Below are 16,593 nucleotides of genomic sequence, written 5' to 3'. Positions count from 1 at the left end.
GGTTCCCTGTAGTGGCCTCATTGAGTGACAGAAAAGTGTACCAGGAATTCCATGCTCAGGAGTGAGGTACATGCTAAAAGCATTTTTGCCATGAATAATTGTCTCAAGTCATTTGCCATGAACCATCACTCCTGCTCCACTAGACAGTGTCACAGCAGAATTAGCTCCTGCTTTCAATTCACATCCAAGATTTGGGGCCCAAGACTGTTTGGAAGGACAGCTAACAAACACCATCTCCAACACACACTTGGGAGGGGGATAGAGCTGGACTCTGACAACCTGAGAGAGATCCATGTTAGTTGGCATCATGATTAAAGAGTTTCCCGGGAGCTTCTTGTTGAAGGCTGGAATATAAGCTCAGCAGACACCAGTGAAGGGCAGCGTGTAATTCAGCCCAGCCTGGTTCACTGCTGCAGGCAGGTGTATAAAGTTCCTCGACAGATGGACCCAGTGCCACTGTAAATTTCAGTTCCTTAGCAGAAGAGACCCCAGCAGCTCTCATGTCAATCTGATGCAGACATTTCCAAGCTGTGAAAGGCAGTGAGGTCAGGCTGAATGTATTGACAGAGCATGATAACAATCATGAGCAGGATGATTTCCAGACCTGGGCTAGCCCCATTCTCCTGCTCTGCTGTGGGAGCAAAGGTGAGCAGTGCAAGGAGCTGTGTACATCACAAATCCCACATACTCACCACTCCAAAGGCCCTCAGTGAGAGTGCCCAATCCCAAGGGCACAGGTTTTGCCCAGCTGAGACTTGCAAGACAGGCCAAACCAGATGCTGGGCCACAGCCCCTGTGTGAATAGAGCAGGACAGGGCAGGGCAGGTGGGGCTGCCTCCATCAGCCCAGGGCTCATACAAAGCCAGCCCCACAGGCAGGATGGCTGTGTCCGAGCAAGTCTGTGCCAAGAGGCACTGAAGGACACCCTTCCCTGTGTTGATGGAAGGACCAACATTCCTTGCTCTTTCCCTGAATACCTGCCCTGGAGAGGCTCCTACTCCCATTCCCAACTTGCGTGCACCAGGCTCTGTGAGACAGAGGATTCCTCCACAGGTACTTCCAATTCCCTGACTGAGGAAATGGCTGGGAAAGCTCATGAGACAAATCCTGTTGCAGCTGAACTTGGAAGAAGCCTTCCATCTCTACATTATTTTCATTAAGGCATTGTACTTCCTACCAATGGCTGCTCTCTTCGCAGATGTTTGGTATCCATTCCTTCCTTCATTTGCTGTTTGTGCACCCTGAGGTCACGCCCCCTTGAGCGCACGAAGAAAAGGGTTCTTGCCTACATCTGTTCCAACTCTCAATTTCTTCCCTTTTTTATTTCAATAATCAATGCAAATAACCAACCAGAAGTCTTTTCTCACCAGCTTCTTTAAGAAGCTGTGTTTGTCATTAATGAGAAATCCTAACTCCTGGAAAAGTAATTTCTGGTTTTACTAGTGAGATGCATATCATCAAACTCTCCATTGTAAGCCCTTTACCAAAGCTGTCAGGTGGCCCATTTCCCCTTGCCCTATCCACTCTGTGCCTTGAGATCACCTCAAGTGATCTCCCTCTTCGAATCCTCCCTTTCTCCCTCCACCTCTTCAAATTCTCAAACACCAATAATTTCATCTCTGACTTTAATGGGAATCATTGAATCAAAGGGAACACAGATTCTGCAAGCAGGCTTGTATTGCTTGCAGGATATTGGTGCACTTTGGTGACAGAGCTGCTGACAACCTCAGAGAGGCAGGACTAGAAAACAAACCATGGAAGCAGGCTGGGGAAGGCAGCTCTGGTGAACAGCCATGGGGTGAGAAGTGCTGGAGTGTCACACTGCAGTCTTAAGCATGTGCTTCATGTGCTCCTGAGTGTAGATATCTGCTGGCAGACGTCTCTGCATGCTAAAGAGTGTCTCTGGTCAAAAACCTGTGTGAGCATCTGCTCCCTTGGAGGGGCTTTGGGATCAAAACAGCCTGTTGTTCCCTAGAGTTCGGGGGTCTGAGTGGGAGCCAGAGGGGCTCGTCCTTTGCAGAGAGGGTGAGAACTCTGGAGATGGTTTTCAGAGGCTGCAGAAAGAACACAATGGAGGAGGAAGGAAAAGGGGGCCAGGGAAGAGAGAGGGGGAGGGAGAGAGAGAGAAAGAGAGTGCACCATTACTTTCAAACTTTCCCAAGACACAAACCTCATGGAGCCCATCATTACCTGTTCTTCTCCCCTCCCCTCCTAAATGAGCATGCAAAGCTACGTAATTCTTCAATAACTGATAAACTGGGGAAAAGGGTTATGCACTCATTCTGAGACGGCAAAAACAAACCCTTCCAAAGTGCCTTCTGTGATATTGGTTTAACAAAGCCCACAGCTCCTTTGCTTTTGCTCTCAAAGCAGGTGCAAAACATTAAATACTAACTTATACATCAAGTTGCAGACCATCAAGCATCCATCCACTCATCTCATCCAACAACAGAAAGGCAGCCCCAAGGTGTAACTGTAAAAAAACAGGTAGCAACAGCTACACATACTGCAAGTACTTGATAGCAACAAACTAGAACAAATGCAATGTGAACAGGAGAAAAAGCAGGCTGCTCTTGGTTCTTTAAATTTCCATGCAAGGAATAAAGCAAGCACTGAGCAGAACCTCTGAACCTGCCTCCTTTGAACAGGCAGCATCCTCCTTAGAGAAAGAACGTGCTCATCAGTGGGATATCACAGTCCATCTTACTCATAAGAGGACTAGAAACACTTTCAAGGAACTAAATGACATGAATAGTAGGCCAATATATCTTCCATGAATATTTTCTTGTGTCTAACCTCTTTAGCACATCGGGATTCAAGAACTGCCCCCCTGAACCGTAGTGCCACACGGTGGCTGTTGCAGTTTCAGAAAAGGAAAAGGAATGTGACCCACAGAAGCACTTCAGCATGGGAATTTAGAGAGCTGCAAGGCGATTACCATGTTGGGAGTTACTGGGGAAGGAGATGAGAACACAGACCAGGGGAAAACCCCAGGGGAACTCTGACCTCAGGGACTTACTTTGAACAATAACACTGCAGGGGATTTTCCTGTTTATTACAGATGTAGGAAAAAGCTATGAAAGTGCTCTACCTGAGCCACAGCAGACCTGCTGGGATTATTTGCTGAGTGTGACAAGTGTTTGGATGGAGAAAAAGCCTGCAGCTCCTCTGTATCACTTGTTTTTGTTGTGAGGCACTCAAGTAGCTGTGGAATATTGTCCAGATGTCCAGACAACTGCTGTTGTGCCTCTGGAATGTAATGTGGGATGTGCTGGGATGTGATGTGGTTAGGACACACAAGTGCCAAGTAGGGTAACAGGGAAGCTCTCATTCCACCATTATGAACACACTAAACAGAGTTTTTGATTCCTTATCTAATTACTTTAAAAATTAAAATACCACACTGTCTGTTGTCTCCAGACTGACAGACAAGGAAGATCAACTTCCACCTCAAATACAAGCCTTTAAACATCTGGGCTTTTATTGCAGGTTTCTGCTGCCAATAGCGGCACTCCTTGATACTGTCTCAGTCACAAAACCTAGAAAGACAAAAGCTTCCAGCTCATAGCAAGACTGTGTGGAAGAAAGAATAGCTTTTTGCTATCTTTGTTGGGCAAAGTTTGCCCAACACACACACACACACACACACCCTTTTGTGTGTATGTTCACAGTATTGCCTCACTGCCAAAAATGGGCGGAAATTTTTCAATAAAAGCAACAATGTTACTTGCCTCCTTCCTCTTTTAACTACATTTGAAATTCTGGTTTTATTGAGTTTGATCTACTAGAATTCTACAAGTGATCTGAGAATGGATATCTTCCTTCTGAGAAGGCAAAATAGAGTCAAAGCACAGACAAAGTGACTTTGCCATGTTTACAACACTACTTGTATTCACTTGTGATTGCATGTTTTCACAGATACTCTGACAGGTAAGAGGATGGATGTCTCAAATGTGATTCAGTGCTCCTGCCTCTCCAATAAGGCCTGAAAAAGCTGCAAATTCATATCTCCAGCAGCCTACCAGCAAAACCAGGGGCTTCACATTCCTAGGACAAATGTGGATTTACTTTTTTTTTCCTCTCTGTGCCTCCTTAAAAAGGGAAACAACCAACTACACAAAACCAAACAACCCCAACAACAAAACCCTGATCAAAAACTCTTGCTAACTCTTTATCTGATTCAGCCAAAACCAAATACACTTTTTCTTTCCCTGGCCACTTTCTTCATATCCCAGATAATATGAAGAATACTGCAGACTTGTCAGGGCTCATGCCAGGAGCCAATGCTCCCTGCCACTGAGTCCACAGCACAAGCAGAAGTAGACCTAAGCAGGCACAGAGAAGAGCAGGGTGCAATGTTGCTCTGAGGAAAGGCAGCCACTGTAACTACAGCCCAGCCCTGCAACTTCCTCCCTGCCGGGCACACCCAACAGAGACACATGCAGGGGTCACTTCTAGGACAGAAATCCCAATCCCAAACTTGGTCCCTGGAAGCTGGATTATTGTGGGCGGCAGCAGGAATGCACATTTTGGGGTCTGCAGCTGGTGTGCAGCAGCTGGCATGCAGTGGCTAGCTAAAAGTAGCTCAGGGTGGAATTTCTCTCTTGGCCACTTGGATTTGAATTTTAAGCACAAGCCACTCTCCCATCTATTTATTTTTGCCTGCATTGTTCCTCTGCTCCAACAGCCACCAAGCACAAGAATGTTTTTCCCCTGTGGAGTAAGGAGCTGGCATTTTGGAAGAGAGCATCTCATTCTCACTCACTGGAACGCAGAGTTTGGGGCATCTTAAAACAATATTTAGCCTGTCAGTCCACCCAGGGTAACAGGAGGCAAGACCTATACCACCCAGGGCAGACTTTTCAGCACCTTACGGATCTGGCAGAGATGAATCTCAGCAGGAACAAGTAGGACAGATCAAATGTGGGATGAGCTGCGGTGAGCAGGGAGAGGAAGGACTCTGCGCTTTCTCCCCCTGCCCAGACTGAGCACTCACAGGGTTTACAGCAACTTCTTGCTACCAATCTGCTATAAATCCTGGAGCTGTTTCTAGTCCTGTTGGCATCTCCTGGGATGTAGGCTCTCTCACTTGCAGAGCTCTTGCTCAGCTCAATACTGGAGTTTATAGCTCTATATACTCCAGTTTTGAGTATATAGTTCTACCTCATGGTCTCTGTGACCACTTGTGTACCACCTGCCAGCCTGGTACCTTTCCAGTGTTTCTGCCTCTCTTCAGGGTTGGGGAGACAACTGGGCAGGGAAGAGCTTTCTATGGCCAGGTTACTGGCTCTTCCACCCCACAGTACAGCTGGTGCCTGGAGTCAAGCCTCTGCCCTGCTGCATTTCCTTAGGAAAACCATTGAGCCCACCTGGCTCCATGTCCCCATTCCTTGGGGCAGCAGGCCAAAAAACACTGCAGAGGTGCAGATGGGGGCCAGTGCTCTGTCCAGGCAGATGCATCACGGGAAAGACTTGCTCTGCAAGTGGGTACTTACGCGAGGGTCCCACACAGGGTGAGGTGTGCCCGTGCCAGGAGTGCCCTCACTTCATATACTCCCCTTCGCTCACATAGTCCATAAAAGACCCCGGCAACTCAGCAAAATCTTCCAAGACAAGACTGGTGGAGTCCTCACCCAGCAGGTCACTGTCGGGCCGGGATGCCCGGGGGCGCGGAGCCGGCGGTGGCGGTGGTGGTGGCTGTGGCGGTGGCTCAGAGACGCTGGCCTGGCCAGAACCGGGCATCAGCTCCTCACAGTCCTCCGACTCCCCCTCGGAGGAGGCTGGCCCAAGGACATGGTAGAGGCTGGGCAAGCGGATGTCGAAGCGGAGGCCGAACTTGGCGAAGAGCTTCTCGTTGAGGGAGTAGAGCTTCTCTGAGATGTCATAGCCCAGGTGGGAGGAGAAGAGCCGGGCGATGTAGCGGTCCTTCCTCAGGAGGAGGTACAGCTTCTTCCTCGGCCAGGTGATGTAGCTGCAGTCGGTCTCAGCTGTCAGCGTGACCTGTGGGGCAGGGAGAGAGTGGAGTAAGTCCCGCTGCCTGGGCAGGGGTCACCCACATTGGAGCCATGTGCTTCACTCCAGGGAATGACCTCAGCCCCTTTGAATCCTATTCTCCTTGGAGATGGTGGGGCTGGAGAGCCAGATTGTCCTGGTTGAATGACTGGATAAATCCTCACCTGCTGCTGTTTCCTCTCCCTAAGGAGGCAAAGATCCCATTTTCCTATGCAATTAATAGCATGTCCTCATTTAACCCAGCCACGTGTCTGGCTATGATTCACCCTCTTGCTTCCAGATGATGCTCCCTACTGACATCTGAGTGATGTAGTTGAAATGAACAGGGCAGCACAGAGATCCCCATCCCTCCACAGAAATGCTGTAGAGGGGGATATTTTTACATGCCCAGGCAGTCTGAGTTGCCAGCAAGTAGTCCTGGGGGAGGCTGCTGACCCATTCTGCTGCTGGATGGCACAGCCCCACAGGCCCTGCTCCAAGAAGGACCTGAGTGTTTGAAGAGCCATCTGAAAAGCTTGCCTGGTCATCCTGTGCCCAAGGGACACCCTATCTCAGCAGTTCTGCTGGATTCTGTAGGGCTGAATGGCCTTGAAGGACACTGCAGCACAGCTCAGTGAGAGGAAATAAAAAGCTTTTATTGTGTTCAAGTATACGTAGAAAACTCATGGGGGTTTATTGGACTGATTTTAGAGAACGTTTCATTTTCCTTCTGGTTTTGCCAATGTAGAGACAGACTTCTTCCCCCTAGGTGTAGGACAAGAACAATTTCAGTCAAAACCATTATATAGTATGTAAGTGTATATGATACTAAATAATAATAAAGACAAGAAATGCAGGAATGGGCAAACTGCCCTGGGCCAAAGAAGAACATCCGAGTGTAATGGAGACACTGGCATGTGAACAAGTGCCGGAGCCAAAATATCCCGGGGGCTCCCTTTCACTCTTTGCCCAGGGGTCTCCTTGGTCAGCAGCCATGGCAGAGGGCCACTGGGAAGCTGAACATGGCTTGGCTGCATGTGTGTGTCCTTGGGTTTGATATTTAATGCCACTGCCCTGCAAACAGCTGTCTGGTGAAAGAAATATAGAAGATAAAACCTGAGAACTTTCCCAGGCCAGGCAAGCAAAAAGAAGGGTCACACAGAAATTGAAATGACCAGAATCTCATTTCCCTAACCAACTTCTGTCACAGTGATCAAAAGTGATCCCTTCTTGTGAGGGACTGACATGCAATAAGCAAATCTGCCACCAGCAGCAATTCAGCAAGACAGATTTCACTCTTGAATCCCTCCTGACACAAGTGCTCCAGCATCAGCAGGAGCCTGTAATTCACCCTTCTGGGGAAAAGTGCCAGGCCTGAAACCAAACTCCTTCAGGCACTGGGACCCAACAGTCCTGTGGGAAGCAGACAGCCAAAGAAGAAAACTCAAGGAAACCAGCTATTTTCGTAAACTAAGTCATGCTTCTGCCATTTTTCAGTGGGCTCAGAATTGAAATTTTTCAATCCAGAGAACCATGAGGCAAGAAAAACCTTCCATGCCCTCTTCCAACAAAGACACAGAGTCCAACATGCACTTTTTAAACCAAATTATTGTGTTGCTAGGAGTAAGGTTGAGATAAGTTTTATTAACTACTCGGGTGAGAGGGACTAGTGGGTTTAACAGCTGCCAAAAGCAGCATATCACCATGGTTAAGCACGGCCACCAAGAGTGAGGTCCTTCCAGGACATCGTCTGGTCATGGACTGGTCAAGTTGGACCTGATGACTGCTGGTCTTGCACAGCTGCTACTTCTTCATGCTCCTCCGTAAGAACACGTGGGATTTAGGCATTTCCAGCATATGGCCTTCCCTTCCTAGGGCTCTACCTTCCCATCCTGATGCCTGGCACATCTGACCTAATTGACTAGCCCTGTCTTGCACAGCAAGAGAGATGCCAGAACATGGTGCTGGCAGGGATGGTGCAGCCTGGCACCAGCCTGCTCCTAAGCTGTCTCATACACCACAGATAAAGACCCTAAGGAGATCTGGGAACATTCAGTTCCATGGAAATCAGCTCAGAAAATGCTGTGGATGTCTTTGCAGGTTGCATGCCTGCAGTCAGCCATTTCCCTGCCCGTAGCACTGGGCAGCCATCACTCTCCCTGCTGGATTCTTAGGCAAATACAGCCCAAGAGCTAGCAGCAGTCTGCTGCCAGATTGAAGACCTGTGCAAAACATGAGATACCACCAGCCCTAGCACAGCCATGCTGTTGTTGCCCTTTCTACTTCATTACCTTGATCTGACATCCCTATTTCTGCTTGCTATCTGTAGCCCTGTGCCACAGTGACACAGCCAGCTATCTCCTGCAACCATAATCACTGGTGATGGCACTCTTTTCAGGAGCAACCACCATGACCCCTTCACACATGAGCCAAATTCAGATCCTAGGAAAGCAGATTTGGAGATCTGCCCTGTTTTAACCAAGTCTGCTTGGGGCTACCCTCATGAGAAAGCATCATTCCCTCATGGCCGTCCCACGGTCCCAAGGGATTAGCAAAATCCCTCCTCATATGCCCTAATTGACATAATCAGGATTGACATCCTGACAGGTATCAGGCCATCCTGGGATGTGCGTTAAAGATAGAGGGATGTAGGCATAAGTAATCTTCTCCAGAAGGAAAGCCAAACAAACACTGTGGGGTGTTGACAGCAAGGCCAAAATCCTTTCAGTTACTGCAAATGAGAATTGGTCTGGCCTCTCAGCAGGGGATCCTTCTGCTCAGAAAGAACCATATTCGGGTGTGAATCACCCTTTCTGCTTCTCCACGCAAAACACATGACCATCAGAAACTTCTGTGAGGAACAGGATGTCTATGGATTTACATCACTGCTGCATATTGCCACGGCTGCCATCCTGATGCCAGGACAATGCACCCTGCTAGCAGTGTGCAGGGCAAATGCACCAGCACAGGTACTAGAGAACATCAGAAGGGAAGAGAGACAGCAATTTGACACCTTGGATAAACTGGAAGGGGCACCATGCTCCACCCTCCTTGCTCTCAGCAGATAGTAGGAGCATGCCCTGAGATCTTCAGAACAAGGTAGGAATAAAGGTTAAACAGCTGATCACACAATCCTGTGCTGGCTAAACCACCAGGAAGGGGAGAAAAGTACTCCTGGTCAGCTTTGAATGGCATAATGAGGCCTCTCTACCTCCTCAGACATATAGCAAAGCACCAAGGAGCTGAGCTGGGGTTACCTGGAAAGTTCCTTCCTCAGAGGGTCGCAGTGACTCCCATTCTGGAGAGTCCAGGAACTGGTATGGAAAGACGTAATGAAGGAATTGTCCATCCTGGCACACTCGGATCCTGCAGAGGACAGGTGAGCAGACAGGCTTAGGCCACAAAGCAGATGTCACACAAATCTGATAGTTCAAACAGTCCCACCAGGGAGGAAAGAAATACTTGTCCCACATGTCTTGTACCCTCTTAGGACAGCTGCAGGTGCTTTAGTGATGAGGCTATCCCTCCTTTTTCTGTGGGAAACTATTTGCTGCCACTTCCCCATACTCTATCTGTTTTCTGTTTCTTGCTACAAAGACAGCTCTCACAGGTGCAATGCTTGGTCCTCACCCAGGACTTTTTAGCCCACAGGGCTGCTGCTGCTTTCTAGGTACTTCTAAGCCAGCCTGTAGCTCTTTGTGTTTGTATCTTCCTCCTCTCTCCAGGACTGCATGAGGGCACTCCCAGTCTCGGTACTGGGAAGTCATTACACTCAGGATCCCACAAAATCCCTCTGCCCATGGCTCCTCACAGATCACCCTGAGAGCTCATAGTTTGCTGCACATTACTGCTCACTTTCTCTTGCTCTTCTAAGTATCCCTTTCGCCTACTTTTCCTACAATTGCCTGCCAGGGTCAAGGTCAAACATACAGCTCTGCTGTGGGAATCAAGAAGGATTGCACAGGCAAGCAAGGACAATGCCAGGGCACTCTGGAGTTCTATTCATAGCTCTGCGTCACCAGACTCACGGCCTCTTGCTTTCCTGTCACCATGTACCCCTGCTGTATGATGCACAAAGGCAATTCTTGCCTTCAGGAGTTAAAAGACTCTGTTAACCTTTGGCTTCCAATCAGCTGGCAGTGGTGCCTGGAAGGATCAGGGACTCTAAGATACATTTCCTGATCCAGGCATATTCTGCATTTCCAATACCCTACTTGCTCAGTTTAAGGGAGAGCACCATAACAGCAATGCTCTGCTGGGTTAGCAAGGACCTCACAAAGCAATAGGGTGGGTACTGAGAAATGTAAATCCATTCCCATCTACATGGAGCATCCATGTACATCCTTTACCAGCCAAGATGCACACTTCCCACTGCAAAAAAGAGCCCAACAACTACCCACCATCACCATCTTACTGTCTGTTGCAGTACTTTCATGCCCACAGAGTAGCATCACATTATCCAGTGCAGGTCAAGACAGCACAGACTCTTCCCCATCAATATTATTTGCAGATACAGTAAACTTCAGAGCCAGCTGCTCACCAGAGATGTTTGGTAAGGGGAAGACTTACTGGAAACACACGCACCAAATTTCCCTCCAGTGCTTTGCTATTCAACATCCTGGTGAATCCAGGGTGCTCTTAACACATCTTGGAAAAGGGACCAGCACCAAAAAAAAGGGAAGGTCAGCCATTCTTCTTTGCACACTTTCTCACCAGAGAGGATTGGCAACTGCAGTAAAACAGGAGCCCCAGGTGAGGCTTTGTATTACCAAAGGAAAATCCTTGTGAGACACACCTCCTGCAGCTCAGCACTGCTGCTATTTAGAGATCTTCTTCCTTTTCCCATTCTTATGTAACATTAATGCCAAGTTCCTGGCAGCAGACTGGAAGCCAACACTATTGCTATTTGTATGCATCTGGATTTTGCAAATTGTTAAGCGGATGTGCTGCTAAAGGCATGCCACAGGATCTCAGGTGAACAAATGCCAGTACTTGATGAGCACAGTTCATTCAATCAAATCTCCAGTGAGACTGCCTAGAGGTCCCTGAGGTTCTCCTTGGTGGTCCAGAAGAAGGAATATCACAAATGCTTGACAGCACAGGGAAAGAAAGACAACCTGATTAGGCAGGATCTACCACAGGAGAATACTCTCTCTTTTGATGAAATGATGCTCAAAGTGAAAAATGTCAAAGCCCTGAGGGTTGGGGTGTGGGGAAAAGGAACTTCTCCCTGAACACTGCTGGCCAGGGAGAGCAGGTGAACTGAGGCCTCAGCACACTCAGCACACAGCTCTACACATCACAGAGGTGTGCCTGGTAGCCCCAGAGACCACAGGTCCAGACACACTGCTCTCCTGCCTTGAGAAACACATTCTCACAGCCAGTCTGCTCCCATCAGAAATAAGACCACTTCAAAATGACAGACAAAGGGCTAAGGATTCATCAAAAGTATAACAGGTAAGGCTGAGCTGACCATTTCATTGTCCATTGCTTGTGTCTGCAAACACTTCACTGAAATACTCTTAAGTTAGAAAAACAAAACAAAACTAACACCCCAAAAAGCAAATTTCCCCCTTCCCCAACAAACTGATGCATATCCCTGATCCTTCCCAGAGGAAGGAAACAATCCTCACCCCAGTTTCTACAGAGGGTGATAATAAAACAATAAGCCACAGCGGTTTGCTGTCAGACTTTGTTCAGAAATGGGGGAGCCTTTACCTGCCCGACAGCAGCAACGAGAGGCGGTCAATGGGCGTCTTGCCCTCCACTGCATAATTCTGGTCTCTGACTAGCGACTGCACCTGCTCTTCACAGCACTTCACGATTTCTTTGTAGACTTCCAGGGGCACCTGCAAGGGCAGGTACATGGTCTTGTAGAGGAGGTCAAACTCTTCTGGGATGGTGTCTCTGCGGAGCCGGTAAGCCAGGTGAGCCAGCTGAAGCAAGCAGGCGAGGACCAGCAGCATGTTCCAGATGAAGATATCCAGCCCACAAGCGCTCAGCCAGCCCCACAGAGCATAGCAGAAGTAGCCTGGGGCCAGGAGGCCAAATATATAGAGGGACCCAAAGATGCCACTTCCCCCCATGTAACCCAGGAGGACAATGCAGCTGGCCAGCTGGTAGGCTGCTTCCTCCATAATCTCCTTCCAGGCATCACACACAGGAGGCTGGAGAATAGCCTGGTCCCAAGAGGGGCTGTTTGCGCTCATCCTTCCCCACTCCCCACCCTCCCCAGCCGTCCTGCGCTCAAAATGAATTGTCATACACAAAGGGTGCTGCAGAGGTTGGAAACCAGAGCTGCTGAGTAGCTGTTCCTCCTCTTCCTCTTGAGCACCGTCTGGTCCCACAGCAGCGCTTCAGAGCAACATGCTAAAAAAGTGCTGCCAAATGTTTTTGCACTAGAAAAATTCCAAAAGCGTTCACTTCTCCTCTTTGTGGCTCACAAAGCGTCGGCTGGCCCCCTTCTTAGCCACAACAGTGAGAAAAGAAGCTGGCAAATGTGAGGCCAAAAGAGCTCAGTCAAAAAAGGAGTCGAGGCCATTAGCTGGAAAACTCAGAGACAGGACAGAGATCTTGCAGTGCTTGTCTTGCCTGTGCTGCAGCAAATGGAATAGCGACAGTGAGAGAGCAGCAGAGGGAGCTGGTGTTGAGTGTGGAATGTGTATCTCTTGGCAGCGGAACGGAGAGAGACCCCAAATGGATAACCATGTTTGGAATTGAAATCCAAGGAGCAAAAGCAGCAAGGAGAACAGAGAGCAAGCATGCACCCGCTACTTAACATAACTCAGGCGGCCAGATAAGCCCAGCGCAGCACGAGGAGGGGAAAAAAGAAGGGAAAACAACCAGCTTATCACGGCGAGCTCCAGTCACACATGGGGCTCTCCACCGCTCTGTGCTCCTGCGAGAGAGTGACTTTCACCCAGCAGATAAAAGGAAAAGGTCACCCATTTTCCCACTGTGGCTCATAACTGTGGCAGGGACTTAGCAAAATAAGAGACGCCGGCTCTCAATTAATGCTCTCCAGGTCCATTACAGCCTCCCCTTACTCCAGGGAGCTCCCTCTCGTGGGGTGTTTTAGATCAAGGGGCACAAGGAAAAGCTCTGTACAGCCAGAGAACTGTGAATACAAGGGATATAACTAGAGCCTCTGGCACCCAGTTTCATCTATCGTGAAGATGACACTATCCTGCCAAAAGCTTTGTGAGTGTGTAACACTTGGAAGCATGTTTTGTGGGGAAATCCTAGTTGAGGGATTACAGGCTCTGTTGGGAAGCACCCTTGAGAAATACCATCTCACATTTTCATTTTTTTTAATAGCTATTTAGAACTCGCCCCAGATCTTCATATAGCCCAATGAGGACAGCCAACACTACCCACTCAGGTAACCCAGGACATAGGCACAAGAGGGAGCCTTTTGAGGTCAGTCCTCCATGGTCAGCTACACAAAACATGTATAAATACAATTCCTCCCCTGCTTCAAGTAACACATTATCAGTCACGCAGACAGGATCTGCCCCACTGCCAGGATGCAGTTACATTTCAGGCATTGAAGCAACCCACGTGGTCTCCCAACACAGTATGAAGTCAGCCTGCATGGGTCAGTGGGGTAGAGATAGGGTTTCAAGGGTGGTCGTGTTTCAGGCCGAGCTTGCAGCTGCCCTGCCTAACATACCATTCCCATTGGCACCATTCAGTTAAAGACACACTAATCACCTCTCCTAACTAACAGTGCTCTGGAATAACACTGTCTCACAGGCAAGGCTGCAGCAATGCTATATGGCATTAAGGAATTCATCGTGGTCTTGGCCAGTACAATCTTATTTCTTCAATGATGAGGCCATGTGCAATACAGAGCTGCATGGTTCCTAAGAGAGCCCCCACATGGGAAGGAAAGAAGACAAATTAAGCTTTGCACAGGATGAGTACAGTCCATTCAGAAAGGTGCTTTCTGTTAAGGGCAAAGTGAAACAGGGAACCTGGTCTTCAGAGGCCCCTTAACTAAGTGAAGAAATAAATGCTAGCTACTGAAGCAGAACAACACTCATCTGCAAGAGGTATGGGGAAATTAAGAACTCCTAGAGCCTTCCCTCGACCTTCTCTGCAAAGCAGGACAGATGATCTTGTGGCTAAAGCACCACAGTCAAAATCTTGGGATCCAGGTTCTGTTTTTCATACTACTGCCATATATTCGCTATATGATCCCAACATTTTAGCCTCTGCAAAAAAAAATGTAAGGAGCTTTCTCTCCAGGATAGGCTGACATCTGATAAAATGAGAAATTGAGATATCAAGATTGTGAACACTTAGGAGAAAGATATTTTACATAAGATCTGTGAGACAAAACTGAACTGCTATGAATAGAAATGTAGAACTAGATTAGAGGAAGCATCCTGAGAAGCGGCATTGCAATTTCTCCTACCTTTTCATAATACCAAAACCCTTTTGCAGGAACATCAAAGAAAGTGGAAAAAAAGGAAGTTAATAATTTAATTTTTCAGTTAGGTAAATTCCTGAGTAAGAAATAAGCTGGAACACAGTATTAATGACTCATTAAGACAAAGAAAGTCCTTCAGCTTCAGAAAATAAACAGTGGTGTTGCAGTGATGCTGAACCAGCACCGTGGGTGAGGATGACCTGTTGTGATTTCTCTGTGAAAAGCAAACAGGAAGCTTTCAACCCACAGCAGTAACAGCACAAAGCTCTCATTAGAAACTGCACAACTTTTCTGCTGTGTCCCAATGTGACACTGTAGAGAGAACAATACAGCACTTTAAAAGGTAGATCTCGGAGCACACACTAGAGATTAATTTAGTGTTTCCAGACTCAAATTTCTAAAAGGAAGATTTGCAAAGTGATTGAACCACCAAGACTAAATCTTCCTTTCTTCCTTGACAGTACCATGGCCATACGGATCATCTTCACAGTACTTTCAGTTTTCCACCCAGCAAAGTAAAAAAACCCTCTTATTAGCAAAGAGACATTTTCTTTTCATGCCTTACTTTGGATTAGAGTAAGTGCCCTTCATCCAGGGATGCTGGTTCATCCAAGATGAATGTTCAAAAGCCAGTACTGATTCAATGGGAAATTGACATACCAAAGTTGAAAACTATTTGGAATGAAGATGGCAAGTTTATAGAAAACACCTGAACAGCATAACAGCATTAAGACCCTTCCCTGGGAAAAAAACACAAAAGCATTACTTCAAAATGTGTTTGTGAAGAAGAAAAATAGACATGCCAAGCTTTTCAGCCCTGAAAGAGGCAGTACAGAAACAGGTACTTCACCGATTTCCCCACTAAAAATGGACTCAACCAGTAGCACTTAATATTCAGTTGCATGTGATGATGCAATGCAGGTACAGTCTGCACTATGTTTGGCAAATAAATCCTCTGTCCTTGAGAGCCACACAACACAGAGATTATCAGTCCTAAATCGCACAGCAGCTGAATGACTGGTTATTTTGGCTATCCCTCAGGAAGTCAACAGGTGACCCCATAAGCTGAAAACTAGTTTGATGACCTAAGACCTTGGTGGCTTGAAGTCAGAGAGGACATAATCAAACACCTCTTTTTTGATTTATTATACAGTGCTGGCATTAACCTGCAAAATTGTTACACACAAATAAACCCTGTAGCTCTAAAGTATGCACATTTGATTTACAACTGTTGGGGAAGTCTCAAGCCTACCCCAGACAAGTGAATTACAAAGGTTCAAAGATGGCATGTACAGTATGTAGTTGGGCTGCTCTATAGTTTAGTCAAGTTTCCTGCTACTGCCATGTTTCACACCCTCAAGGTATACATCACCATGTGCAGGGCAGTGTCTGCCACCAACAATGTCAGTAAGTACTAACATAGGAACTCCCACTCCCTGAATGAAACCCTCAATCCCCTCCACAGGAATACCATAGTAAGAAATTAAGCCACTCAGCAAGAAATTTGATTTGACTGCAAGGCTCTTCCATTGTTGATTTTGAGTATAGATTTGTCCAGTACCCTTTCTGTACTTGTTGCACACAGGTACACCAGCATCCCACTCATTTCCAAAAACTTCCTAAAGTACTTGCCATGCTTTTACCTTCATGCAGGTCTAAACATCCCAGTCCTTAAGTGAATAGAATTTGTGTAAAATTGTGCAGGATTATGATTTTTTTCTTTTCTTGACCTGATATAAACAGCATTCCACTCTCGTTTGGCCAGTCTCTGCTCTGCTCTGTTCTGTGGCACCATTTCCACAGTTTACCCAGACCATGCTACCACAAAGCAGGCACACATCCACCTTTTAGCATTCTCTTCAGTTCATGCTCTGACACACAATGGTTCAACAAGAAATAACCTTATTGAATTTTTACCTCAAGACAGTAATAAACACCAAGAAGACCACCAGGTCCTGATACTCAAACAGCTACAATGGCACAGGCAGCTTTGAATGCTTTCTGCCAGAACCGCACCTGCATCCCTACTCTGAGGCTGAAAGCCAGTATGGACACAACTCTTGCCTCAAGACAGGATGTCCTGAAAACATTCCTAGAGGAAGAGTCTAAACTCTCCTCACACAACTTGTGAGTCTCAGCAGAAGCAGCACCAAGTGCCACATCCTAAA

At 47.4% G+C, this 16,593-nt stretch overlaps 1 protein-coding gene across 2 annotated transcripts; it reads right to left on the bottom strand.

Moving 5' to 3' along the window:
• Nucleotides 1-1,608: 1,608 nt before the first annotated feature.
• POPDC2 (popeye domain containing 2) lies at nt 1,609-13,413 on the bottom strand. Of its 2 annotated transcripts, none has more exons than XM_015635355.3 (4): nt 11,710-13,413; nt 9,249-9,357; nt 5,496-6,000; nt 1,609-2,054 (listed from the first exon to the last, which is right to left on the bottom strand). In XM_015635355.3, the coding sequence occupies exons 1-3, from the start codon at nt 12,252-12,254 to the stop codon at nt 5,542-5,544; spliced, it is 1,113 nt and encodes a 370-aa protein (XP_015490841.1). In that variant the 5' UTR covers nt 12,255-13,413; the 3' UTR covers nt 1,609-2,054; nt 5,496-5,541. The 2 variants fall into 2 exon arrangements, with proteins under 2 accessions (XP_015490841.1, XP_015490850.1); XM_015635364.3 differs by having other exon boundaries at nt 5,634-6,000; nt 11,710-13,405.
• Nucleotides 13,414-16,593: the final 3,180 nt, after the last annotated feature.

This window comes from Parus major, chromosome 1 (genome assembly GCF_001522545.3).
Source record: "Parus major isolate Abel chromosome 1, Parus_major1.1, whole genome shotgun sequence".
NCBI lineage: Eukaryota > Metazoa > Chordata > Aves > Passeriformes > Paridae > Parus > Parus major.
The sequence above is the reverse complement of the archived record's forward strand: the minus strand, read 5'-3'. Positions and strand labels throughout refer to the sequence as shown.